At 42.4% G+C, this 27,882-nt stretch overlaps 1 protein-coding gene across 1 annotated transcript in view; it reads left to right on the forward strand.

Annotated features, from left to right (window-relative positions):
- Nucleotides 1–26,913, forward strand: part of TWSG1 (twisted gastrulation BMP signaling modulator 1) — a 97,889-nt gene extending 70,976 nt beyond the window's left edge. Inside the window, exon 5 of the mRNA XM_030213388.1 lies at nucleotides 25,465–26,913. Within this exon, the coding sequence (XP_030069248.1) occupies nucleotides 25,465–25,646 (182 nt within the window). The 3' untranslated portion in view covers nucleotides 25,647–26,913. The remainder of the gene's footprint in view (nucleotides 1–25,464) is intronic.
- Nucleotides 26,914–27,882: the final 969 nt, after the last annotated feature.

A 27,882-nucleotide genomic window follows, 5' to 3' on the forward strand; every position in this document is an offset into this window, starting at 1 on the left:
TAGGCGATGAGAAAGGGAAGGAAGATATTAAGCTTAATATTCAAGAGTTCCGATGCTTTAATGACAATGGGGAAGTAACTGACGGGGTGTTATGGGATCCATTGAAGGTAGTGGTGAGGGGGGCCTTGATTAAGTGGGGATCGCGCAAGAAAAGGGAAAAAGGACAACACTCGCTAACTTTGCATATGAAGTTATTACACTTTGAAAAGCTGCACAAACGAAACCCTACACCACAGATATGGGAAGATCTTAAACAAGTGAGAGGGGAAATAGCACAATTACAGATGGCAGACATTGATTTCATGAGAACTAAGCTAAAGCAGCAATATTTTGAGTTTGCCAATAAATCAAGTGCAATGTTGTCCCGTTATTTACGGGCAAGGAGAGGGCGCTCCCTTATCCAAAAGTTGAAAGATGGTGGGCGAGGTTGGCACTGTACTGATTCAGATATTGGAAAATGCTTTGTGCAATATTACCAAGACTTATATAGTGCCTCTGAGGGTGCATCGGCTGCAGATATAGCTCGTTATTTGGATCATGTTCCATTACAACAATTGGATGAATCTGAAAGGGCTCAGCTTGGGGAACCTATTAGACTGGGGGAGGTACAGGGGGTGATAAAAAGATTTCTTAATGGTAAGGCCCCAGGATTAGATGGATACTCAGTGAGGTTTTACAAGTGTTTTGTGGAGGAGTTGGGAGATTTATTGGTGCGAGTGTGTAATGGCGTTTTGGAGGGCAATGGGTTCCCGGTATCCATGTCTGAGGCTGGGGTAGTGGTCCTACCTAAACCTGGGAAAGACCCCACTGTTTATGGTTCATATAGACCTATTTCACTTCTGAATGTGGACGCAAAGATAGTGGCTAAGATCCTGGCTAACAGATTGGCTAGGGTACTGCCGAAATTGATTCATATAGATCAATCTGGATGTTTCCCAAAGAGGCAGGTAGGGGATAACATAAGGCGTACTTTTCATTTAATTTGGGAGGCACAAAGATCCCGGTCTAGTACAGCTATGTTAGCCATAGACGCAGAAAAGGCTTTTGACCGGGTCAGTTGGGGTTTTTTGCGAGCAGTGATGAATCGCATGGGCCTTGGAGATAATTTTGGTACCTGGCTGGCAGCCTTATATGCAGATCCGAAGGCATGCCTTAATATTAATGGGGGATATACATCTTTTTTTCCAATTGGTAGGGGGACTAGGCAGGGATGTCCCTTGTCGCCCCTTCTATTTGCACTGTACATAGAGCCATTAGCAGAAATGATACGTCAACATCCAGATCTTCGGGGTGCTGGAGGGATGGAACATCATATTGGGCTGTTTGCGGATGTTGTTCTACTTTATGTGGTGGATCCGGAGCAGACGCTACCTATGGTGTTGGAGATCCTTGGGGGAATTTGAAAGATATGCTGGTTTAAAGGTTAATATGGATAAAAGTGAGCTATTGGGGATTTCTCTAACCCACATGGAAGAGAGTAGATTGAGAGCACTGTTTGCTTTGAAAAGGGCCAAGAATCACATTCGATATTTGGGGATTCAGATTCCCAGGGATCTGAGAAGGGTGTGTAGTTTAAATTATGGGAGGATCGTGGACCAAATTCGGGTGGAGTTATCCTGATGGAAGGGGTTGTGGCTTTCCTGGTGGGGGCGCATGGCAGTGGTGAAGATGAATGTGCTGCCTAGATTGTTATTTCTGTTTCAGTCACTGCTAGTGGTGGACACTTAAACAACAGCAGGGTTTTCTGTCACAGTTTATTTGGGAGGACAGACATCCCCGTTTGGCAGGACGTATATTGTGGGGGGCTCCTGCGATGGGGGTTGGCAACAGCGAAGTGCCTTATAGCACAGCATTGGAAGAAGGTAAACCCCCCCCCCTCCCGACATTGGGTGATTGGAAATGCAAATTGGGTCAGTTAATACATATGGAGCGCCTTACAGCTTATCACAGGGAGGGGGTTCTGCAACATAAGGGTGGGTGGGCTCGATTCCAACAACGATTACTACGCATTTAGGATGATAGAGAATTAGAGGATGTTGATGGGTTTGGAGGGGGAGGGGGTAGGAGAGCGTGCCTCAAAGAACTAAGGGGCATTCTCAAGTTATGAAGGGGCCGGAAGAAGTTGGAGGGTTGGGAGGAGGGGGTGGCGCATATTATTGGTGCACAGTCTATTTGGGGTGTGGAAGTTGTTTAAGGGACTAATTATATAACAAATTATGTAGAGGAGTTCAACTAGCTGATAAGCTTGAGTGTGTTGTATTAGTTTAGAAATTGTTAGCCCTGGTGTGGGCATGAATGAGCAGGATGTGCTGTTTCTGAAAGTTGACTGTTACAAAATTATTATAATAAAAATTTAAAGTGGAAAAAAATGTATGTACATGTATGTGTTTTAATGTACACATGTACATCACAATTCTTCCTCTGCTCCTGGAAACGTTTATGTGCAGTTGGGTTAAAAGTACACCTGCTCTCCCTTGTCTGTGTACGTATATTTCCTGTGCAGTTTTATAATATCCATTTTCCATGTGTAAAACATGCTTTATAAGATTACTCCTGTGTTGTGTAAGGAAAATGCAGAAAGAGTGGCAGTTGGTGGTTCACAAAATAAGAGGCACTTTTCTTTCCCTGTCCCTGCCCCCCATTCTGCCTAAGTCAGGCGTTATCCTTAAAGGTTATGGTGTGGTGTTAAAATATATGTTAGATTTAACAGCAGATAGACTGTAGTTTTAATAGAAACAGGCACTTCTTCTCCAGTAACTAAAACAAATCCCAGCAGTGGGTGTAACTTGTCAATGCTTGGCGCTTTGCTCTCTCTTTCCCAGAATAGGTTACAGATGCTTCCTAAGCTGGAAACAAGGCAGCACTTTTCAAGGTACTGTCAGATATACATACACAGGAAATCAGAGACCGCGCTCAGCCAGCACAATGTGCAACTACTTAGTCTCATGTTTTTGTTTTCTGATGTTGCCACTCACTTTCATATACTCACTTTTATATACCACAGAGATGGCGTTCAACCAGTGTCCTGCTTTATTATTCATTTTATCTTTTTTACTATTCATTTTCTCTTATTTATTGGGTGCCAATTTGTGTAACTGCTCAGTTTCAACCTTTAGAGTCTATTTACATCAGGATGTCATTCGTTTTTATTGGTGATAATTCTCCATCTCTATAGTACCTGCTCACTTCATTAGATAAGTATGTGATACAGGTGCCCATTTAGACAGAAGAATGTATTGCAATCAGTGGCTTCTCCTTTTTTTGGTGGTATTTTCTAAGTTTTACGTAAGAGCCTTCTGCCTATGAGGTTACCAATAGCACATTTTGATTTACATGTTTATGCCCATGTGTTTTAATATAATATTGTTTTGCCTTGTTATCTGTTAACTTAGTGTTTATATGCTTTGTTATTACATAAGTACATACTTACATAAGTAATGCCATACTGGGAAAAGACCAAGGGTCCATCGAGCCCAGCATCTTGTCCACGACAGCGGCCAATCCAGGCCAAGGGTACCTGGCAAGCTTCCCAACGTACAAACATTCTATACATGTTATTCCTGGGATTTTGGATTTTTCCAAGTCCGTTTAGTAGCAGTTTATGGACTTGTCCTTTAGGAAACCATCCAACCCCTTTTTAAACTCTGCTAAGCTAACCGCCTTCACCACATTTTCCGGCAATGAATTCCAGAGTTTAATTACACATTGGGTGAAGAAAAAGTTTCTCCGATTTGTTTTAAATTTACTACACTGTAGTTTAATCGCATGCCCCCTAGTCCTAGTATTTTTGGAAAGCGTGAACAGACGCTTCACATCCACCTGTTCCACTCCACTCATTATTTTATATACCTCTATCATGTCTCCCCTCAGCCGTCTCTTCTCCAAGCTGAATAGCCCTAGCCTCCTTATTCTTTCTTCATAGGGAAGTCGTCCCATCCCCGCTATCATTTTAGTCGCCCTTCGCTGCACCTTTTCCAATTCTACTATATCTTTCTTGAGATGCGGCGACCAGAATTGAACACAATACTCAAGGTGCGGTCGCACCATGGAGCGATACAACGGCATTATAACATCCTCACACCTGTTTTCCATACCTTTCCTAATAATACCCAACATTCTATTCGCTTTCCTAGCCGCAGCAGCACACTGAGCAGAAGGTTTCAGTGTGTTATCGACGACGACACCCAGATCCCTTTCTTGGTCCGTAACTCCTAACGTGGAACCTTGCATGACGTAGCTATAATTCGGGTTCTTTTTTCCCACATGCATCACCTTGCACTTGCTCACATTAAACGTCATCTGCCATTTAGCCGCCCAGTCTCCCAGTCTCGTAAGGTCCTCTTGTAATTTTTCACAATCCTGTCACAAGTTAACGACTTTGAATAACTTTGTGTCATCAGCAAATTTAATTACCTCGCTAGTTACTCCCATCTCTAAATCATTTATAAATATATTAAAAAGCAGCGGTCCTAGCACGGACCCCTGATATTTTAAAAAACAGTACAATCATGTTTTATTTTTGTGACCTTTATGTACCTCTTAAATATAATTGTTTTTTGTATAAAATTGCTTATACATTATTCCTTTTTATTATTATTTTTCATATTTTATTCTTTACATTTTATACATGGTTTTGTATTATCAATAGGAATTTTTGTTTGACGATTCTTCTGGGAATATATATGACATAACCAATTCCTAGGTATGAACTCCCTCCCCTTTTTTGGTCTTTGTTTTTTTATATTGTTTTATATTGGTTTTATATGATTATATATCTATTTCTACATATGTTTACATCTTTATGCATTATGTATTTTCTCCAGACCACTGATGCAGGCCAGTAGGGCCGATACACGAGTCGTGTCGGGTCTTTTTTATAGTTTCTGAAGATTTTTGGAATAAAAGTTCCTTGGACACCATCTGCGAGAGGTTCTTTTTCCGTCTACTGTTTTATACGTGGTGTACACTATCCGTGGAGGTGTTTTCTTCTGTTTTGTGACCATAGTCCAATAAGTCACTACTCAGTGGTTTAACAAGCGGCTATATGCCAAAAAGTGTCAAAGATAACCAAAATGGTTCCCAAACACGCTGAAACAGCCATCTAGGAATAGATTCCAAACTCAGAATGGTACAGCGTTCCATGGTGGCTTGCTGGATCATCAAAGAAAGCCATTGTGCTAGAATAGGCAAAGCAGGTTGCAGCCAATGATGCAAAATAAATGTCTTACCCAACAAGATGGATCATTTAACAAAACCCACCTATCCTTTAGGAGTTGGGTGGGTACAGGATATATGATCAAACAGCAAATGAGCTATTGACTGCCACTTCCAGTTCCACAACTTAGAAACTTCTGTTGTCACATCACCCTAAAATGCAGAAACCTTAGGACAGGACCAAAACATATGCTCAAGGATAGCATGTGGCAACAAAGATTTTGAGCAAACATCATCAGCGCACAGTGTCTCTAAAAATGCTTTGTTGGGGGAGACGTACAGTCAAAATAAAAGCTTATATTGGAGCTCCCCATGCAAAGCATTGCGAGTGAGATCCTTCCAAGAAAGCAAACAACGCTTAGCTTGCTCTACAGAAGGGGAAATCCCCAAGTTCGCATTCCATTTGTACACATATCGCTCATAATCCGGATCCTGTAAACGATCCTGCAGGTGTTTGTGATAGCATTTCAGGGGAACAGAGTGTTGTGATTCCAGCCAATACAACTTGAGGTATAATTCATGATTGGACTTCGAAAGCACTGCTGCTGGTAATGGAAAAACGTAATGTCACAATTGATAGTACTGAAAAAGTGCAGTACCAGCCAATCCAAATTCTGCCTGAAAGTCACCAAATGATTTAATGAGCACCCCCTGAGTCCAATACTCAAAAGCCGCACTCAACAAACCCGGGGAAAATCCACATTACCACAAATAGGCAACATCAGGGTAGTTTGAGCATCTCCGTCCAAAAACTAGCCAACTTTATGCCACCCTGTCCAAAGCGGGACATAAAGTGAACAAGTCCAATGTGAGCCCCAAGCAGGGATCGAGCATATAGCAGATAAGTGAAATGCCAGGGCTCACCCTAGTGTACCTCCGCAGCCTGTTCCACTGCAGATGCCTCCACTCCGAGACTGAGAAACTGCAATCACTATGTTCAGGTAATATCACTGGGTGGTTTTTCCAGCTGAATCAAATATGTTTGTTGGTGTCAGGTGACAATGCAGAAAAGACAGAAAAACTGAGTGGAGAATATAAGTCAAGCCAGGAGAGAGGGACTCCTGAGGCAGGCCTGAGCAGCCGAAACACGACTCATGTCGAGTCCAGTTTTTAGCAATAAACTTTTGATGTGAACTTTTTGAGTCCATTAGAGGTTTTTGCTATCATCCTTTTTGTCTCCTTCGCTGTGCCTGTTTGCTTTGCTTGACCTGTGCGGAGGTTTTTTGTTCTTCTGTATTTGTTGCTTCCCGCATTCATCCCTCATGATCAGCAAGCAGCGCACCAAACAAGGGCACTGCTACCGCTGCAAACCTTATACCAGCTCAGAGTTCGCTTAGGGTTTGCTAGTGAGGGAGGAATGGGGGAGACCTACTGAAGAGGTTTGACAGATTTTCTCCCAGACCTGTCAAACCTAAGCCCCCCCCCCCCCCCCCCCCCCCAAGTCCTGGAGGTCGTTTAGAGCAAGTACATTACTACACGCGCTCACCGGCTCTGATCATCGGGCAGGAGCAAACACAGATGCTAGTATGGGACTATTGCCCTCTAGCGCCTGTGTTTGCTTCTGATCATCGGTCCAAATGTTTGCTGACAAGCGCCAACTTCTTCCCGGGCTATTTCCAAATTAGTGAAACTGACATTTCCTGTAGAATAGCATTTTACGAGTCTGTTCATGAATAAGAGAATTAAGTGCAGCCTGGGTAGCCAAAAAGGCCTCATGAGCTACTTGTGTAGGATGTCAAATATACTCCCATTTAGGCATGCCAGTTTCTTCGCAAAATGCACAATACCCTGGGAATTTGTCATTTACGAATGGCTATATAAACAATGATGTCTCCTCTAAGAACAGCTTAGCTGTATCCCAAAACAACTCAGGGTCTTGCGCATGCTGTCCGTTGAAGGAAAGAAAATCCTGCCAGTGCTGAGACAAATAAGCCTGAAGAGCAACATCACTCTGCAGGTAAGCAGGAAATCTCCAATTATCCGGTGCCCTACATGGTCCCCCCACCTCCAACTGCATCCTGACAAAAGAATGGTCAGACACCGCCTGCGGCCTCCTGCAGCCCATTGGATACCAGAAAACAGGCATTGTGAGATAAGAATGTATTCAGTGCAAGACCACATGCCATGCGCACAGACAGATGAGTGCAGTCTCTGTCGTCTGGATGCAGCAATCTCCACAGATCCACTAGTCCCAAGGCTGTGCACAAACAACGCACCCCCTGAACAGCGCTACGCTCCTCAGGTGAAGCCCTCCCACCAAAACGATCTAGCTGTAGGTCTAGCATGTGATTTAAATCCCCTGCTACAATCAATGGGCAGGAGAGATGATGTGCACTGACCTCAACCAGGGCAGTAAAAAAGGAGTGATCATAGACATTGGGGGCATACACCACTGGAAATCAAAAATGGACTCCCTGATATGTGATCTGTAATAATAAATATCTCTCCAAGGAGTCACAACAAATTTCTTTAACTATACAGGTTAAATGTTTACAAATTAAGACTACCCCCCCCCCCTTTTATGGGCGGCAGCTGAAGACTAGAAGATATCCCCCACCCATCCCCATTTTAACTTTTTGTGTTCATCTGTGAGCTTTGTTTCTTGTAAACAAGTTATATCAGCCTGATGATATTTTAACAAGGTCAATATTTTTGTCCTCTTTGCAGATGAAGAAATGCCCAAAACATTCCAGGACAAGATACTTAAAGACGCATCACCCCCAACTGTAAAGGAGATGTAAAAGGGTAGATGCCCACAAACTGTACGTGCCCCCAGTGTCCCAGCCACCAACAGAGACCACATGCCATCACAAGCTGGGCATAGCCAAGAGGAAATGTCCAGTGAACAAAACTGAAAATATGGACGTTAGAATCACATACCACAAACATACTGTAACCACCGTCCCCAAAGACACACCAAACAACCCCCCTCTCCTACACCCACTCCACCCTCATCCATACACAGAAACACCCGACATACCCAGACAAGCAAAGGAATATCAGTAGGTCACGATAACGACACTTCACAGGGCCTCAGCCCCCATGAATCTCTGCCTAAACAAAGGCACCTGCATAGTATGCAATCAAAAAAGAAACTGCACAAAGAAATACAGGAGAAAAGGAAAACAGGAGCATAAGCAAACACATTTTAGTTTCCAGCTGAGTTCAAGTAGCATCACCATCATGTATAGTGTTCAGAAAATCCTGCACTGCAAGTACCTGCCAAAAACCTTCCACAGATCCTTGGGTTGGACCTTTAATAATGCTGGATTCAGGAACATAAAGTGGATCCGCTTCTCCAGTGCAGCACAAATAGGGTGAAAGAGTCGCTCTTGTCAGTGCTAGTGAAAAATCTTGAAAGATATAGACAGATTGGCCATCATAGCATAGAGAGCCTTGTTTGGTTTTGTACATGCGGAGAATTTCGACCTTATGGATGGAATTACGTAATTTGACAATAAGAACATGAGGACGCAAACCCCTTGCACCCTTCTGGCCCAGGCAATGCACTGTCTCCAATCTCACAGGGTCTAGGTCTTACAGCATGGGAAACTCCACTGCCAGCCAACTCTCAAGTGCCGGAATTAGCTGATTATCCACCACAAGCTCTGGAATCCCAATGAAACAAAGATTACTGCGTAAGGAATGGTTTTCCACAGTTTTTTTCTGCATGCTGCCGGCGTTGAACTTGAAGGGCATCCACTTCCACAGTCCCCACTTGCGACGTGTCTTCCAATGAGGGCACCCACTGCTCAAGTTCCATTGTTCACTGCTGGGTTTCAGTGAGGAACTACTCTAGGGGACTCTGTGTACTAAGCCATGCTGTAGGCAGACAAACATTTTGCACGTGCTAATGCTAGAGACACCCATAGGAATATGATGGGTGTCTGTCATTAGCACGTGCTAATTTTTAGCACATGCCTACAGTGCGGCTTAGTAAACAGGGCTCTTTTTTTTATTTATCATTTTACTTAATTACATTCACATTTATCACATAAATGTAAGAGAAAACAGAAATTAATATTAAAAAAGAAAACATTTTCTCCCACTAATATATATTATATAATCGTCCACAACTGGGAGATCCAAGATCAGGAAAACAATCTCAAAGAAAATAAGAAAAACTCAAAATGGTTAATCTTACAATTCACTTTTTCTGAGGGAGGAAGGTTAATCGGTAATTGCAGCCAGTACAGTGGTAACTAAAAGAAGTTGCTGCAGAGGGTTTTTCATCTGTTCTTTCAACTCCACAAACTCTTGTAATTTCTTAGGTTCAACAAATAAGTAATTATTAAAATTCAAAGAAATAGAACAAGTAAACAGGGCTCTTAATGTGTTATTTGACTGGATAGCATATCTAGATGTGGACCCAGCGCTTCTGTGACCACCTGTGTGAGGTCCACCAAAGCAGCCGTTGGCACCAGATCTGCCATATTATCCTCCGGGAGCTTGTTTTGAGCACAATCTGTCTCACCAGCTCTTGCCAACATCTCACTGCCCAATTGCTGAAACAAATCTGTCCATATTCTCTGTCATGTTAGCAATCGTCCCATACTTGACCAACCACTAAATGTAGGAAATTACTGCAAAAACAAGGGTTGAGGCCCTGGAGCCAGTCCAAATGTCGTCCTGGTCTCTCAGCTTCACGTGACCTTGATATGACTTATTTTTTAAAGTGAATAAAACAAATGTGTGTGAGACTAGCTGTTACCTAACTACTTCGGCTATTTTTACATTTAGGTTTACAACTTGGCCAACTTATTCATGAACAGACTTGTAAAATTTGCTTAAATCTCTCTAGAGTGCATTCTGATTTTCTCAGGGCACATTTATTAATCCATAGACCATTTCTCTTTTGAACCAAATTACTAAGAGCTAGAAAAGCAAAGTAAATTTCTTAAAGATTATACTTAATTATGTTTTAATGTGGTGTAGTTGAAAACATTTTTATTACATTTGCTATCTCTGTGGGCAAGCTTGGATACTGGTATTGAGATTTCTTTATTGAAAGCAGTACTGAGTGCATTCTTTAGATCAGCCTAACATGTAATTATCCCAAAATATTTGGTTGGTAGCATGCCCAACCTTTTAGATGATTTCTAAAATTAACTTTTGAAGTTTTTCCACAGCAGTCAGGTTAGTCTGTATCTGGTATGAAGATTTCTCTTCAGCATCTTCTGTCTTCATCTGGGTGGTTCTTGTTTGTCAGTATATTTTACATTTTATTATTTCATTAATTTATTATTTTTTATCTCATTCTTTTTCACCTGTTTCTTTTTGTCTTACTGCTTGTGTAAATCTGGTTCAGTATACCAATTTTTGCATTCTCAATCTAGGATTTCAACTTAATTATCCCAAGTTGAGATATAAGCAATAATTACAGCAATTAGAGGTACATTTTGCAATTTGCTTAGGTACGTTCACATTTGCATATTGTTAAACAGTTTTTTTTTATATACAATGTTATATAAGTATTTTATATATATTTCAATATGACTACATGTGTTTTGATATATAATCTTCCGAAAATCACTGAAAACCAACCTGTTCAAAAAGGCATACCACAAAGATCCATCCTAAGCATTACCACTTATGAACTCTTACGCCGGAATGAATTAACTTTCTATATTTAAATGTCTAACCTACTTTATAATTTACTCTACCATTTATGAACTCTAACATAATACCACTCTGTAATCTATTTTATCATTTATGAACCTTAATGCAATACCACTTTGTATTTCTCAATCTGGAAATGGCGATCGCAATCATGGCATAATGTAAGTCACATTGAGCCTGCAAATAGGTGGGAAAATGTGGGATACAAATGCAACAAACAAATAAATATTTGTGCAGCGCTGCTTATGCCTTGTAGCGCTATAGAAATGGTAAATAGTAGTAGTAGTAAATAAATATACTCGTATTAGTACATGTGGTGCACTATTTACTAAGACGTGTTAGTGTTTTTAACGCACCTACAATTAGTGCACACACTAACTGTGTAGGCGCCTATAGGGATATTGTAGGCTCATACATGGTTAATGCGATTTTAAAAAACAAATGTCGTTATAGCGTGGCTTAGTAATCAGGACTTGTAATTTGTTATAAGTAATTTTTATTATTCAATTTTTGACTACTGTCTGATGTTTAATTATTCTAATTTTTTATTAATTTATTTATCATTTTATTTATTTATTTATGCCAGAATGTTTGACTATTCTTAAGTTAGTTTTTATGCATATCACTACAGTATTATCCTTTTCATTGTTTCTTTATTTTATTCAGTGTCATTATTGTTTTAATATTTTAGGGCCCTGTTTACTGAGCCATGCTGTAGGCACGTACACTTTTTAGCGCGTGCTAATGCTAGAGACACCTGTAGGAATATAATGGATGTGTCTATCGTTAATGCATTCTAAAAAGTTAGCGCACCCACAGCGTGGCTTAGTAAATAGGGCCCTTAATATCTTAATTTTTTTTTTTATTATTATAGTTTTAACAATCTACTGGTTATATATTTTTCTTTTTGTTTATTTTCTATTTTTGTGATATTTTTCAATTTTATCCTCTGTATTTAGACTCCTGAGGCAGGCCTTTTGGCTGAAACATGGCCGTCTCGAGTCTGTAGATTGACCAATAAACTCTATATTCAAGCGCATTGTCCAATCCTCTTCTTTTGAGTCACTCGCTGTTTCCTGTGTGTAATTTTTATTATTATTCCATTTTTGACGACTGTCTGAGTTCTAATGTTTTAGTTTTTTTGCCAGAATGTTTGACTATTCTTTGTTAGTTTTTATACATATCACTACAGTATTATCCTCTTAATTGTTTCTTTATTTTATTCAGTGTCATTATTTTCTTTTAATATTTTAGTATCTTATTATTTTTTAATTGTGTTATAATTTTAACAATCTACTAGTTGTAGATTTGTCATTTTTGTTGTTTAGTTTCTAGTGATATTTTTCAATTTTATCCTCTATATTTAGACTCCTCAGGCAGGCCTTTTGGCTGAAACATGGCCGTGTTGAGTCTATAGATTGACCAGTAAACTCTATATTCAAGAGCATTGTCCAATCCTCCTCTTTTGAGTCACCTTCACTGTTTCCTGTGTGGCTCTCAAGGCATACCGCTTTAAATCAATTCTCAACCAGGTCACCTCCACCTCTCCTTCCCTTAGTCCATTCTCTCAACCCTCCAACCCCTACCTCTTCTTCCTTTTCTGAAATCACTGAAGAGGAAACTACACATCTTATTTCCTCCTCGTAACTAACTACCTGTTCCTCTGATCCTATTCCCACCCATCTACTTAACACTATCCTGCTTATTTTCGAAAGAGAAGGGCGGCCATCTTCTGACACAAATCGGGAGATAGCTGGCCTTCTCCTAAGCCCGGCCAAATCGGTATAAGCCAATTTTGGCTGGCTTCAACTGCTTTCTGTCGCAGGGCTGGCCAAAGTTCAAGGGGGCGTGTCGGCAGTGTACCGAAGGCGGGACGGGGGCATGGTTAAGAGATTGGCCGGCCTCAGCCGATAATGGAAAAAAGAAGGCTGGCTCTGACGAGCATTTGGCTGACTTTACTTGGTCCTTTTTTGTTCACGACCAAGTCTTGAAAAGGTGCCCGAACTGACCAGATGACCTCCCCTTACTCCCCCAGTGGTTACCAACACCCTCCCACCCAAAAAAACAAAAATAAAAACATTTTTTTGCCAGCCTCAAATGTCAGCCTCAAATGTCATACCCAGCTCCATGACAGCACTGTGCAGGTCCCTGGAGCAGTTTTAGTGGGTACTGCAGTGCACTTCAGGCAGGCGGACCCAGGCCCATCCCCCCCACACCTGTTACACTTGTGGTAAATGTGAGCCCTCCAAAACCCACCTGAAATCCACTGTACCCACATCTAGGGGCCCCCTTCATCCCTAAGGGCTATGGTAGTGTTGTACAGTTGTGGGGAGTGGGTGTTTGGGGGGCTCAGCACCCAAGGTAAGGGAGCTTTGCATCTGGGATCAATTTATGAAGTCCACTGCATTGCCCCCTAGGGTGCCCGGTTGGTGTCCTGGCATGTGAGGGGGATCAGTGCACTACAAATGCTGGCTCCTCCCATGACCAAATGGCTTGGATTTGGCCGGGTTTGAGATGGCTGCCATTAGTTTCCATTATCGGAGAAAACCAATGGCGGCGATCTCTAACGTGGCCAAATGTTGAGATTTGGCCGGCCCCGACCGTATTATGGAAACGAAAGATGGCCAGCCATCTTGTTTCGATAATACGGTCAGTATGCCACTTTACAGGGCCATCATTAGAGATGGCCGACCCCGTTCTGTTATGCCCCTCCATGTCTCCTACTGTCATCCCTTTTATCTGCCATATCCTCAATCTTTCACTGTCCACTGCGACTGTTCCTGATGCCTTCAAACATGCTGTAGTCACACCACTCCTTAAAAAAAAACCTTCATTGGACCCTACCTTTCCTTCCAACTATCGCCCCATCTCCCTCCTCCCTTTCCTATCCAAGATACTTGAACGTGCTGTTCACTGCCGTTGCCTTGACTTTCTTTCATCTCAAGCTATTCTTGATCCACTTCAATCTGGCTTTCACCCTCTTCATTTAATTGAAACAGCGCTTGCTAAACTCTTCAATGACCTGTTCCTGGGCAGATCCAAAGGTCTCTATTCTATCCTCATCCTTCTCGATCTATCTGCTGCTTTTGACACTGCCTACTCCTGGATACGCTCTCCTTACTTGGATTTCAGGGCTCTATTCTTTTCTGGTTTTCTTCTTATCTCTCCCATCGTACTTTTATATACTCTGGTGGATTCTCCTCCACTTCTATCCCATTGTCAGTTGATGTACCTCAGGGATCTGTCCTGGGACCTCTTCTTTTCTCCATCTTCCCTTGGCACTCTGATCTCATCCCATGGTTTTCAGTATCACATTTATGCTGATGACTCCCAGATCTACCTCTCCATACCAGAAATTTCAGCAGGAATCCAGGCCAAAGTATCAGCCTGCCTGTCTGACATTGCTGCCTGGATGTCTCACCGCCATCTGAAACTAAACATTACCAAGACTAAGCTTCTTATCTTTCCCCCGAAACCAACCTCCCCTCTTTCCCCATTCTCTATGTCTGTGGATGACACTCACATCCTTCCTGTCTCATCAGCTCTTAACCTTGGGGTCATCTTCGACTCCTCTCTCTCCTTCTCTGCACATGGTCAACAGACTGCTAAAACCTGTTGTTTCTTTCTCTATAATATCACCAAAATTTGTCCTTTCCTTTCTGAGCACACTACCAGAACCCTTATCCATAATCTTTATCACCTCTCGCTTAGACTTTTGCAACTTGCTTCTCACAGGTCTCCAATTAAGCTATCTCTCTCCTCTTAAATCTGTTCAAAATTCTGCTGCACGGCTTATATTCCGCCATTGTCGCTATGCTCATATTAGCCCTCTCCTCAAGTCACTTCATTGGCTCCCTGTTCGTTTCCGCATATAGTTCAAACTTCAAACTCCTCTTATTGACTTACAAGTGCATTCACTCTGCAGCTCCTCAGTACCTCTCCACTTTTATCTCTCCCTACACTCGTCGGGAACTCCATTCACTGGGTAAATCTCTCTTATGCACCCTTCTCCTCCACTGCTAACTCCAGACTCCGTTCCTTTTATCTTATTGCATCATATGCCTAGAATAGAGTTCCTAAGCTGGTACGTCAAGCTCCATCTCTGGCCATCTTCAAATCTAGGCTAAACGCCCATCTTTGTAATGCTGCTTTGAACTCCTAACCCTTACTCACTTGTTCAGTACCCATGTTCTATCATTCCCACCTTAGTAATTCCATTATCCCTTATCCCTTATTTGCCTGTTTCTGTCCAAATTAGATTGTAAGCTGTGTCCAGCAGGGACATTCTCTTAATGTCCAGTATACAGTGCTGCATACATCTAGTAGCGCTATAGAAATGAGAAGTAGTAGTAGCTTGTTGGGTCGTGGTCAATATTTTTTGTATTGTTTTAAATACAATATATTTAAAACATTCACACTTGATAGTGTGTGTAAAAATAGTTATGTTGGCCATTTATTTGTTATTATGAAATTTAACATGGACTCTTCCTTAATGGATGGTTCCATTTAATTAGTTTTTACATTCTGTCCCCCCTCTTTCCTAAGCTGCGCACTAATGCTGTCACAGTCCATTCACTTTGAATGATCTGTGTCTGCATTGCTGCACGTCAACCACTAGTGCAGGTTAGTAAACAGGGGAGTATGTGATTAGTGTAGATATCGTATGACATTTAAATTGTTTTCTTTTTTTTTTTTTTCAAAATATTTTCAAAAAAAGGTTTTGTGGAGATGCTTTCAGTCCCATTTTACAGTCTGTATTACATACCGTTTACACTTGGCAGTAGCTCTTATACCACAAATGTGCTTCTAAGCCATCAAATGCCAGCGTGGCTGCAGAAATATATCAGAAGTACTAAATTCAAAAATTTAGATTTTTAATATTTTTATGAAAGGTTGTGATTAAAAAAAACATGTTCTTGTCTGTATTCTGGGGGAATACACTCATGCAAAGTAAAATCTGGGGTGGAGGAAGGCGTGGCTTTTGATGAAGTGAAGGTTTGTGCTCTGAAGCCTATCGTAAGTGTGTAAATAAGTTTCAAAGCTGGTATATACCAACTTGGTTTTATTCTTCATTAGCTGATATAACTACCAGCTATTAAGAACAGAGGTCTGTGGCATTGCACTTGTGATGAAGCTGAGCCTTATGGTCCTTTTTTATGTCTTCATATTGTGTGCATCTATTATCTTTAAATATTGGTAATAAACTATGGGATCTGTATGTGTCAATGCTGCTTGAATATAGCCAGGTAAAGGGAAAGAGGATGGGGTTTGATATACTGCCTTTCTGTGCTTACCATTAAGCAGTTTACATATTACACACAGGTATTTATTTTGAACCTGGGGCAGTGGGAGGGTTAAATGACTTGCCCAGAGTCACAAGGATCTGCAGTGGGAAAAGATATCTGGAGATTTAGGAGCCCTTTTACTAAGTCACTCTACTGTCTCCTGTAATAAAAAAAAAAAAGGGCAGGCGCTGCGTTAAAATCCTAATGTTAGCTGTTTAAGAGTGCAGGATCTGGACATGACATGGACGAGTGGAGGAGTGGCTGCCTATGACAGCTAGCACATGGATCATTACCATGTACTAGCTGTCAGCAATGCCAATTAGTGCAGCCAAATGTATCACCACCTCTATAGGAGATGGTAAGTGCATCTATGCTTCCAGCAGTCCAGTAGCATGGCTGCTAACATTTGCACCCCCTCCAGCATCCTCTTTCACATGTCCCTGTCCCTCCACACAAGTCCACCGGACTCCCATCACAACACTCGGCCTCCCCTTCCCAGGTTAGCACCCCAATCCTTCCATCCAACTCCCCCCCCCCCCCCCCCACACACACAAATTAAATAGTTGTTGAAAATGGCCTAGAGGAGTAGCCTGTTGGTTAGAGCAGTGTGCTAAGAAACTGTAAAATAGAGTTCAGATCCCACTGACACTCCTTATGGCAGCAAATCACATAAACCTTATACTGTGAACTCTCTTGGGACAGGGAATTACCTATTGTATCTAAATTTAACTTTACCTTGAGCTACTACTGAGAAGGCATGATAAATGCAAAATAGCAATATACTTTTGGCACTCTTCCCGTCCTCCTTTATATCGCTAGCATCAAGCCGGTTAGAGTGATTTTAGCTTGTTACTATCGGTGCAGTGATTGAAATACATGGATAGTGTGTATATACATTCACCAGTGGCCAGTGAATGTCCATTTGAATATTGGCCCATTAATGGTTAAGGACCAAACTTGGTATAGGGAGAAAAGCTGGTATGTGGGGGGGGGGGGGTGTGAAATGAGTTAAAAATGGGTAGATCTGATCTGGGGTTCCAAGGAAAGTCCCCAAAGAATGGCCCAGTACATTCCTATAGGAAAGGCAGCTGCAGCATAGAATATCTCTGGCCATTAGTTGTAATTGACAACAGCAATGGTTCCTAAACTCTGGGTTATGACCCTAAATGGATTCACAAAATCCTCGACTGCACCAAAACGAAACAAATAAATCCAGGACAATAATGTGTTGGTGCCATGCAGGCCAGTAAGATGCTGTAACTCTGCCTTATAGGTTCAGTAGTGTCGGGTGAGGACTGTAACAGTATCTGTAGCCGACTGGGAAGGTTTGGGGGTAGGAGGGGGAGAAAAGTTGCTTGGAGCAGAGGCTCGACAAGAAGGATGCCTGGTGCCAGAACTGAAGTAGAGGTGAGGGTTGCATTAATTTTTGGGTAGCTCTGGTCAACGGATTTCAAATGATGGATTTTTACAGTTTAACCATAGGGTACTACAGTCCCAAGGCAAAAGGTATTGCCATGCTTCACCACCACTAGAAGGCTTTACACACAGCAGATGGCAGCAACCTACCCAGTTCAATTGCTAGGTGTCCCAAACTGAGGATCAGGACCCTAAATGGGTTCATGAGCTGGGTTGGCTCTCCATTGGTGAATAATTCTGCACCTCTTGGGGGAAGGGGTGTCACACAATTTTATTTAGCTGTGATCCTAGGGTCACAGCCAGACAAAGATTGATGAGCACGGTTATATAATCTAGTCCTAGGTTTCACAGTAGAATTTACAAAAAGAACATAAAATACACATCTGAATCACTAAGGGCCAGATAAGCAGTGCTGAGGGTACAGGGTGCATATTGGAGAAGAAAATATGGAACATACCTCATGGAATTAATGTCCGTATCTGTGAGTGAGTGGGAAGAGGAGAGCCAGAGCAGTTTGAAAGGAGCAATTTTTTAACCACTGTTTCAGTGTATATCACAGTTGTTTTATTTTTCAAATCAACAGAATGTTCAGGAACCACCTCTCCTCTCCAGGTCTTTTGCTGTCTGTCTCAACTCCTAGCCTCTCACACACATACACACTGGAAATAATTTTATTAGCCAACTTTCATACGCTTTCCCTAGTTCACCTTGTTTTTATGTAACATGAATATTTACTCGACAGATACCTCTCAAAAACATTTGTAGTGACCTTAGCTTTAGCCTCACGTTCCATCCCAGGAACTCCCCCCCCCCCCCCCCCACACAAATCTCCCACACATTCACTCAGGGCCCGATGCTCAAAGCAAACCGAGCTGTCAGGGTGACTTTTGCAGCTACCCTTTCTTCCCCCCACACCCTTCCAAACCACCCCCACCTTTAAAAGTTCCCTACTGGTCCAGTGGATCCCCTCCCCGCAACCAAAAAATCCACGATGGTCCAGTGGACACCTCTCAAGTCCCCCCCCCCCCCAGCACCCAAAGAAGCAGTAGCCATGGTGGTCTAATGATTACCCCTCTGACCCCTCCACAAACTTTTGAGTTGGAGGCATGAGCAATGCCTGCTTCCTCCTGCCTCTGGGCCCGCCCTTGTCAAAAGAAAAAAAAAACTCCTTATATGGTACTTAGCCCCTCCCAGTGCATCCCAGGATGCATCAGGCAGGGGCTGGGTGTCAAGGGCAGGTGCACAGCAGGAAGGAGCAGGCATTGCTCCTGCCTCCAGCTCAAAGGTATGTGGAGGGGTCGGGGAGTCACTGGACCACCATGATCGTTATTTGGTTGCAGGAGGGGGACCACTGGGGATTTGGTTGGGAGGGAAGGGTCCACTGAACCTCCAGGGAATTTTTTCATGTGGCGGGGGAGGGTTTGAGAGGGGGGTCCGATCATTCCTGCACATACACATAAGATTTGTGCCTACTGCACAGCTATTGTGGGCATGCGCCATGTTTAGGACCCTTTAGTGACCAATACTCAAAACTAACAGCGTACATGTAATTTGCTTGCTGTTAGTGTTGAGCTTTGGTTGTTAATTTCAACTTGCTGTTGAGCCAATGTTTTTCCGGCGCTGTTCCCTACAGCAACAGAGTTTTCTGCATTGGACCCTCAGTTCTCTTTGTCCCTTTTTCTCCCCAGCCTTCTAATCCCTTTGGCACAATTATTGACATGGCTGCTTGGGACACTGTGGCATGTTAGCTCCTGTGGTTCCATTCATTGTCTTCTATCATCATTTGAAACATTGTAGCTAGGCCTGACTTCCCTGTAGATTTGTTGGGGGCAGAGTATGTATGAATGTTCTATCTGCTGTTTCCTTAGCATCTGCAGCAGATGAATCCAGAGACTTGTGGGTTATGTCCATCTACCATCAGGTGCAAATAATGAGCACTGAACTCAGCATTATAGGATGGCCAACTCCTTAGACAATCAGTATATCTCTATCTTCAGCAGGCGGATGAATGGCTCTCACTAGCTTCTGTTTTTTTCTGCATGGGGGCTCCTGTTCAAGGTTGGGGGTGTTTCAGCTGACTGGTGCTGACTTAAGGGGTCATACCTGGTGTGCCAGGTCCTTCCACCCCCCTCCCCCACTACCTCTATGTTTCAGGCTGCAGTGGCTTTGGAAGAGGTTGCTTTAAGGGATTTTGCCACACTGTCGGACAGAGAACTGTATCAGAGGCACTGGCTGTGTTTGGGTGAGTGTTTCTTTAATTTTCTGTTTTCCTTCGGGTGCCCACTGCTGGTTTCATTTGTGGAAAGTGGAGAGCAGCATCAGGGTTGTTTCCGGCAGGATGTTTGGAGGCCTTAATAGTGGATGGCTCTTCTCTCCCCGATGAGCAGGTTTTTTCCTGCACTGCTGATTTTTGGTCGAGTTCACCTCAGCACATTTTCACCAACATGGCTCTTATGCAATCCCCTCAGCCATCTTAGATAAATCCCAGGCGGCTCCCACGACTCTACTGGCCTTTCTTCATCAGTATGCCTTTTCAGGGTCATTCACGAGTACTACTGCTGGACAGGTGGGGATTTATCTTTGGCTTCTGGAGCTGTAGAGCCCTTTTCTCAGGAATTTGTCCTGCTTTTACACCAGGCTTATCTCTTAAAGAGGACCCATTAACAGGCAGAGCCCCCCCACCCCTTCGTGGGTCTCAGCAGCCATGGTCAGTACAAGCCCTTCAGCCTCTGCATTTAGATTAGAGAGTTTGCACGGGGACAGAAATCTTACCCATCCCCGCCTGTCCCTGCTGGAATCTTACCCGTCCCCACCCATCCCCACTGGAATCTTACCCATCCCCACCCATCCCCGCAAAAATTTAAACCATCCCAACCCGTCCCCACCCATCCCCGCAAGAATTTAACCCATCCCCACCCATCCCCGTAAGAATTTAATAGTACATAAAAGAAAGTTCCAGTCAGCTCCCTCAGTCTCTTTCTGGATTTGAGCCACAGCACTGTAGGCAAGGAAGGAACGGAAGTTGGAACTTGGAACTCTGGTGCGCACATGTAAGATTTGTCTCTGATTCACTGGCAGTGTGTGCTGAGAGGCCGCCACATGCACGCGGCAGTAGGTCAGGTGACATCTGATTCTCGTGCCTGTGTCAGAGCTGAGGTCTGTGCACCAGCCTGGGAGCAAAGAGGATTAATAGTAACATAGTAAGTGACAGCAAATAGACCTGAACGGTCCATCCACTCTGCCCAATAGTCACACTCATGATCAATTCATCATTAAATCAACGAGTGTGATATTATATACTTGATTATGGTTTTTCTTTTGTGTTTCTGGAACAAAGACCACAGAAGTCTATCTGGCCCCATCCTTATGTTCCAACTGCTGGAGTTGCCATCGAAGCCCACTCCAGCCTATTCATGTTCTCATTTGTGGGACACAGACCGTAAAAGTCTGTCCAGCACTGTCCTCATGTTCCAGCCACTGAAGTTGCTGTCTAAGCCCTTTCCAGCCCATCCTACACCAGATTGCCATGTATGAGACACAGACCATACAAGTCTGCCAGGTATCAGCTCTAGTTCATCACAGCCAGAGTCACCATCTAAGTGTCACTTGACATATCCACACACATGCAGCCATTTAAGGTTAGCTTTTATATAACTTCCATTTTCTAATTAGAGATCCTCTGTGTTCATCCCACTCCTTTTTGAATTCCGTCATCATTTGTGACTCTACCACCTCCTTAATGGAAGACTTTCCACATTTATGCTGTTAAAGCAAGGAAGAAGAGGAGGAGGAGGAGGAGGAGGAGGAGACAGCACTCAAATAAATTGGTATTCGGTAGATGAGAGGCTGGTGCAGGTGCAGCTTACACTTCCACGGGAAGCCCACAGAACTGGTTCTATCCCCGCGGGAACCCCACAGGAACTGCCTCCGTCCCCGCGGGAACCCCGCAGAACTGCTTCCATCCCCGCGGGAACCCCGCAGGAACTGCCTCCATCCCCGCGGGAATCCCGCGGGTTCTGCGGGATTCCCGCGGGGACGGAAACCGTGCAGCTCTCTAATTTAGATCCTGTAGAGAAAGAGAGACTCTTGGAGACTCTGAAGAGTTTATGAGGATCTTAAAAAGCTGGTAAAAAATTTGGGGGACTCTAAAACACAACACTTGCCTGAGGATAAGCCCAAGGCTTCCTTTTGGTTGGGTTTGACTCGACCTTTATTGAAGGTTCCCAGGAGATATCGTCTGGGTTGTTCTTCTGCTTCCTTTCAGAGGCCTAAATATCGGCAACTGCAATCCTTTCGTACCAAAAAGTGATCTTCAGGTCAGACGTCCCAGGCTTTCGCCGCAGCTTGCTCTTCCCAATGACAGGATGCTGGTCCATTCTTCATCTCAAAAAATATGGGGATCAGCTGTCTCTCTCTTACAAGGAGTAGACCAAGGTCACTATAGAGCAGTTGGTGTTCAGTATTATCAGAGAAGTTTACAAATTAGAATTCCCCCCTTTCCATTGGAGATTTTCTTTTCTTGGAGTCCCTTACAATTCTCTTTGAAAGCAGGTGGCAGTTCGTTCAACACTGCATTCCTTGCTAGACCTTGGGATGGTGAGTCCGGTGCTGATCCACAAGCTTGGTCAAGGCCGCTACTCTATTTATTTTGTGGTACCGAAAAGAGGTAGGTCCTATCATCCAGTTCTGGATTGCAAGAAAGTGAACTGGTTTCTCAGGGTCAAGCATTTCCGCATGGAGACGCTGCAGTCCATCCTGGTGGCGGTATAACCAGGGGAATATCTGATGGTGGTCGACTTCAGAGTGTATTTACATATTCCCATCTGGCCTCCACATCAGTGTTTTCTTTGCTTTAGCAGTTCTGGAGCTACTGCTCCCAGAATATTATCCGAAGTTGTGGTGGTAGTGGCGGCATTTCAGCGGAAGGAAGGGATCAAGGTATATCCCTAGCTTGATGATTGGTTGATACAGGACTGCGTTGGGGCAGGAAAATCATCACACCACCTGGAATGATTGCACTTTTGGAATGGGAGTTGTCATCAGACGCCTTCTGGATGGTCACGCGGAAGTGGGGCATGCCTACGATTGATATCATGGCAGCACATCTCAACGCCTTCTGGATGGTCACGCGGAAGTGGGGCATGCCTACGATTGATATCATGGCAGCACATCTCAACACCAAAGTGGCCAGGTTCTTCAGTAGTCCAGAGGGATGGGATGCTCTTCTGCAGCCTTGACAGGAAGCAGAGCTCCTGTACATCTTTCTGCCACGGCCACTGATAAGGGGGAGGTCCTGTACAGGCTCCTTCATCATTGGGGGCTAGTTGTTCTAATTTCTCTGGACTGGGCCAGAAGCCCATGGTATGCAGATCTAATTCGTCTGTTGTTGGATGTACCATTCCATCTTCACCTGATTCCGATTCATCTCTATCAGGGGTCCCGTCCAGATGGAAGAGTCCTCCTGGTTTGGTCTTACAGCTCTTGAGAGGTCAAAACTGAAGAGAAAGGGTTATTTGGACACCATCATCTTCTTTCTTTAATCGTAGCAGATTAATCAGGTATCCCACTTTCTCTGCAGTATTCCTCTTTATTCATTTCTCTGTTGAAGGTTTTTGCTGTTTTTTTGGGGGGGTGGGGTGGGGGGGTTGGTTGTTCATACTTGTTTATTTGTAAAGAAGGAGAAATGTTGTGCCTGACTGTTCCTTCTGCTTTGTTATGAGAAATACTGACTGTCTAAGGAGCTGGCCGCCCTATAATACTGAGTTCAGTTTAGTGCTCTCTATCTCCACCTGCTGGTAGATGGATACAACCCACAAGTCTATGGCTTCATCTGCTATGATTAAAGGAAAGAAAATGATCAAGTACAACATAATTTTTCCTTTGTATACAGAGACTGCTATTTCTCTAACCCATTTTCGTTCTTCACCTATCTCCAGCGTGCCACTACCTTCTAAAGGTGCTTTTCCATTCTACTAAGATTGATATTTTTGAAATCCTCTACACTTTGGCTCTTAAATTTAAACCATATACTTGATGATCACAGATTCCTAGGTGGCCATTAGAAATTCTTTCTCTACTCGTAAGTTTCAGGTCCAGTATCTCCGTCTTCTTTACTAAACTCAATTACTATTTCTCTGAGGAAAGACTTTTGAAAGCACCCGGATTTTCTGTACATGCAAGTGATTCCACTGATGGGATACTCCAATCCATATCTAGTAGTTGAAAATTTTACATCAATAGTAGTCCCGCTTCCTTCAATCTCATGTTTTGGATGTCTTTGATAAGATTTCTTAATTTCTTCAGGTACTCCACATGAGTAGGTCTTCATACCATACTGGTGTGGGTGGAAGCACCATCTTTCCTTTCCAAGGTTGCCTGCTGCATCTCCTCCTTTCCCCATATCCAATGCATTTAAATTGCCTTGAGATGGTGGGAGTGACCCGAATTGTATACAGTGCAGAACTTCAGGAATGCCAGTTTAGAGTGCTGCACAGGGCCTATTTCACCCAAATAAGGGCATATCATGCAGAAATAGTGGGGTCCGATAACTGCCAAAAATGCAAACGAGAGAGCCACATTTCTGCATTGCATGTGGCAGTGTAGACATATTAGGATGTTCTGGTCGGCACTATCCTGTTTCTTTAGGAGAGTGCTGGGATATCCAATAAATCTTACATTTGAAAAGATGCTATATAGTGTTATTAATCAGTGGAGAGTGGGCACGCAAGACGAAAGACTGTTTTTAAGCAAATCGTGTATAGTGGGGAAGAAATGCATTCTTATTCACTGGGTATCGGACAGGCCTCCCTCCTATTGGTATTGGAGGAACAAAATTCACCAACTCATGGGAGTCAAGAGGGGCACGCTGTTTGCCTAAACAACAACAGAAAATTTTGGCAGTGTAGGGACCTTATCTCAACCAAGTATCCCCAAGAATGCGTAGTGAAGTATTAAATAGTCTTCCGTGGGGAGCGTCTATAAGACAGGATGATGACAACTAGAAGGAATATGTGGACAGGGAAAGGGCTGAAAGGGAAGGGGGTAGATACGAATCAGGGAAGGGGTAGGGAGTGGGATAGGGATAAGGGAAGGAGTTTGCTGTCTTGCCGTCGATAGCCTAGGGGGGCCATAAGAAACCAGGCCACCTGGGGAGTCAATGGGAAAAAGTTGATACGTATATAATGCAATGGACAAGAGTACTCCATGTGAAGGGAGGGTAGGGGGTGGGAAAAGGGGGAAATAGGGGTATATTTGATGAACAAGTTATACTGTTTTGTGTTATTAGGTTATGGCTAACATGCTGGAATGTTAATAAAACTCATTGAAAGTTGAAGGGGAAGGTGGGATACTAAGATGAAGAGGAATATAAGTTGAGAGGGGTTTCTCGCATGCAGTGTTTTCTTTTTGCACTGTATCGTCTTAGTGTTGTATTTGGAATCACTCCTGATAGAGCGATGCTGTATCATGGAGGGTTGGAAGGGGGGAACAGTGGAAAATGTGATGACAAACCTCATTGTATTGACTGTGTAAAAGTTGGTTGAATCCAGCACTTTGTACAGCTGGATTTACAGATGTATATGTTGCTATGGAGTCATCAATAAAAATGTTGGAATATAAATTGCCTAGAGATGATTGCCATGACTTGAATACAGCCAATCTGTGAAAGAAAGAGGTGACAGGAAAAGGAGGAGTAGTAGCACTTCAAAAAAAATAATTAAATAAAAATAAATATTTTGTAAAAAAAAAAAAAAAACCCCAGGCAAAAAGCATTTTATATGTTGGGATCTTTCAGCAGTGACTTTTGACCTTTGTGTACTATGAATATCAACCTACAACTCTGACAAATATGAATGCATGGCACCATTTTTTCAAATGATGTACTCCTGCTTAAATCCATTACCAAAGTGTTTTCTTTCTCTTTTCTCTTCAGAACACATGTGTACTGTGGTCTATTTTGATGACTGCATGTCGATCCATCAGTGCAAAGTTTCTTGCGAGTCCATGGGAGCCTCTAAGTATCGATGGTTTCACAATGCATGCTGTGAGTGTATTGGACCAGAGTGCATCGACTATGGAAGCAAAACTGTAAAATGCATGAACTGTATGTTTTGAAGCAATCCGGAAGCTCTTTATTGATGATGATGGACAGTGTCAAAAGTCTAGACCTTTTTTTTAAATTATAAAACATGGAAGGGGATTAGAAGTCTTTGGTAAATACCTAGAAATTGGTTGCTTTTCGATGTTGACTATTTGGAAAAATGTACAGAGTGAGCATATTTTTATGATATTTACTATTTGTAATTGCTTTTTTGTCTGAATTTGTAATTTCTTTTAAAAAAAATATATACATGAGCAAATGTAGATAAAGATTTTTATCACATTCTTTGGGGGGAAATGCTTAGTAAATAAAGTCCTTAATGTGTCCATTTCTTTTAGAAAGCTAGTTACCATAGTGGTTCCATGATCATGCTGTTCTGCTGCTTTTGTATTTTCAGTAAATATTATTTTTCTTTTTCTCCTATTCTTTGGGAAACCTCCATTATTTTTTTACTTTTTAATCAGCACATTTCACTGGCCCAGTTTGCTTTGCAGCAATTGACGATTTATCAGAGCTAGATGTTGAAAGCTGAGAATCATAGAAATTGGTTCATTAAAAGCTTCTGGTCTTATTTGCTGTAAGTCCATTTCTATTCCTTCCCTACTATGAACTAGACTAGTACAGCTGCTGCCTGTGATACGAGGTGCAACGCTTTTCAGACTGCATCCAATATCATACAAATCAGCTGGTTGCACCTGGTGTTACTTTACCTAAGGGATTTGTGAGCACTGACTGACTCAAGGAATGGAGGCCAAATGCAGCAGTCAAATATGGGTTATTTGTAGCCAAGAAAACTATGGCTAGATTATCAGAATGAACTGTCTCGCATCATTTTAGGATCTGACTACCTTGATTTATAGACCACAATTAGACTTGATTTTCATAATAAAACAAAATGAATGTGAAACAAGCGATGTAGGCCCTTTTTGAAAGGGGAATCCTTTTCAAGTTATTTTTATTAATATTAACACTAAAGGTAAAATTTAAAATCAGTTTTTAATATTGGCCTTGTCTCTTCTAGCTTTTTTTGTTCCCTCTACTTTATTTATTTTTATATTTTATCTTTAGCTTTCGGGGAATTCTTATATAAATATATATTTTATACGTTTTATAATATGGAAAATCTCTTCATGCCTTCTTGACCATCTTGAAAGAAGGCAGACTTCCTACTGAGGACTGACTATTTCTGCTTTTCTCCTCACACTGCACTATTAGGGTTGTTGTAGGCACAGAATTAATTCAATAACATATATTTTTTCTTTTAATAAAAGTTAAAATGTGTTTTGTTTATGAGTGGTGTTTTTTTTTTTTTTTTGCTAGTGGAATGAAATAAGGAATTTTTCTGTTGAAACAAAAGACATTGTCATCATTCTTTGAGGTCATGGGAAAGAATGCTGAAGTAAATTCTTTTGTGCAAAATCCACAGAGCATATGTATTAAACCAAATTCCTGCAAATCTGTGCATGGGTGATGAGTTTTTAATCAGTCACTCCCAGCCTTAAAAACTCTCAACTTTTTAATGCAGGTACTAGAGCAGCACTTTGAGAGAGCATAGAAAATTTCATATAATACTTAAAATCATATTTATTGTTCATATTATAGAATAGGGGCTCCCAGTGTTCTGGAATATGAACCTCCACATAGTTCTTTCATATTTACATGCAGACCCATTTTTGCCTGTTCTCCCCCCCCCCCCCCCCCCCCCATATGATCCTTTCTTCCCCTTCATGATCCCCTTTCACAAGGGAAATATAGATAGTGGGTTATAGGCTCAACCTCAGATAGATATTAAAGGGGGCAAACTACACATGAAAGGGACATATTTTGTTCATTCCCATAGCATATATGTCCCCCATCTTTTTTTGCATAGGGATGTAGCATGGGATTTTAGAGAACACAATAAGCTGTTAGTTTGACTTCCTATGTAGTAAACTTAATACACCATCACAGCTGTAAATAATTACTAGGACTTGAAGAGCAAAACACTGCCTATGAAGAGGCAACCCTTCAAATATTACACTGGGTCCTACAACACCAGTATACCACCTACTAGGAAATAGCCTGGACTGCTGCAGATTGCCACACAGAAAATATGTTGGCTGCAGAAACCCTGTGACTTCTTATATACACATACAACACAGAAAAAGTGAGGGCAAATTAGAAATGTGACAAAAACGGAATTGAACCTCATCAGCACAACATGCAGTGCAACAGTCGAGAAATGCTAAAGACAGCCCAACATCTAACTGT

This window comes from Microcaecilia unicolor, chromosome 1, assembly GCF_901765095.1.
Source record: "Microcaecilia unicolor chromosome 1, aMicUni1.1, whole genome shotgun sequence".
Classification (NCBI taxonomy): Eukaryota; Metazoa; Chordata; class Amphibia; order Gymnophiona; family Siphonopidae; genus Microcaecilia; species Microcaecilia unicolor.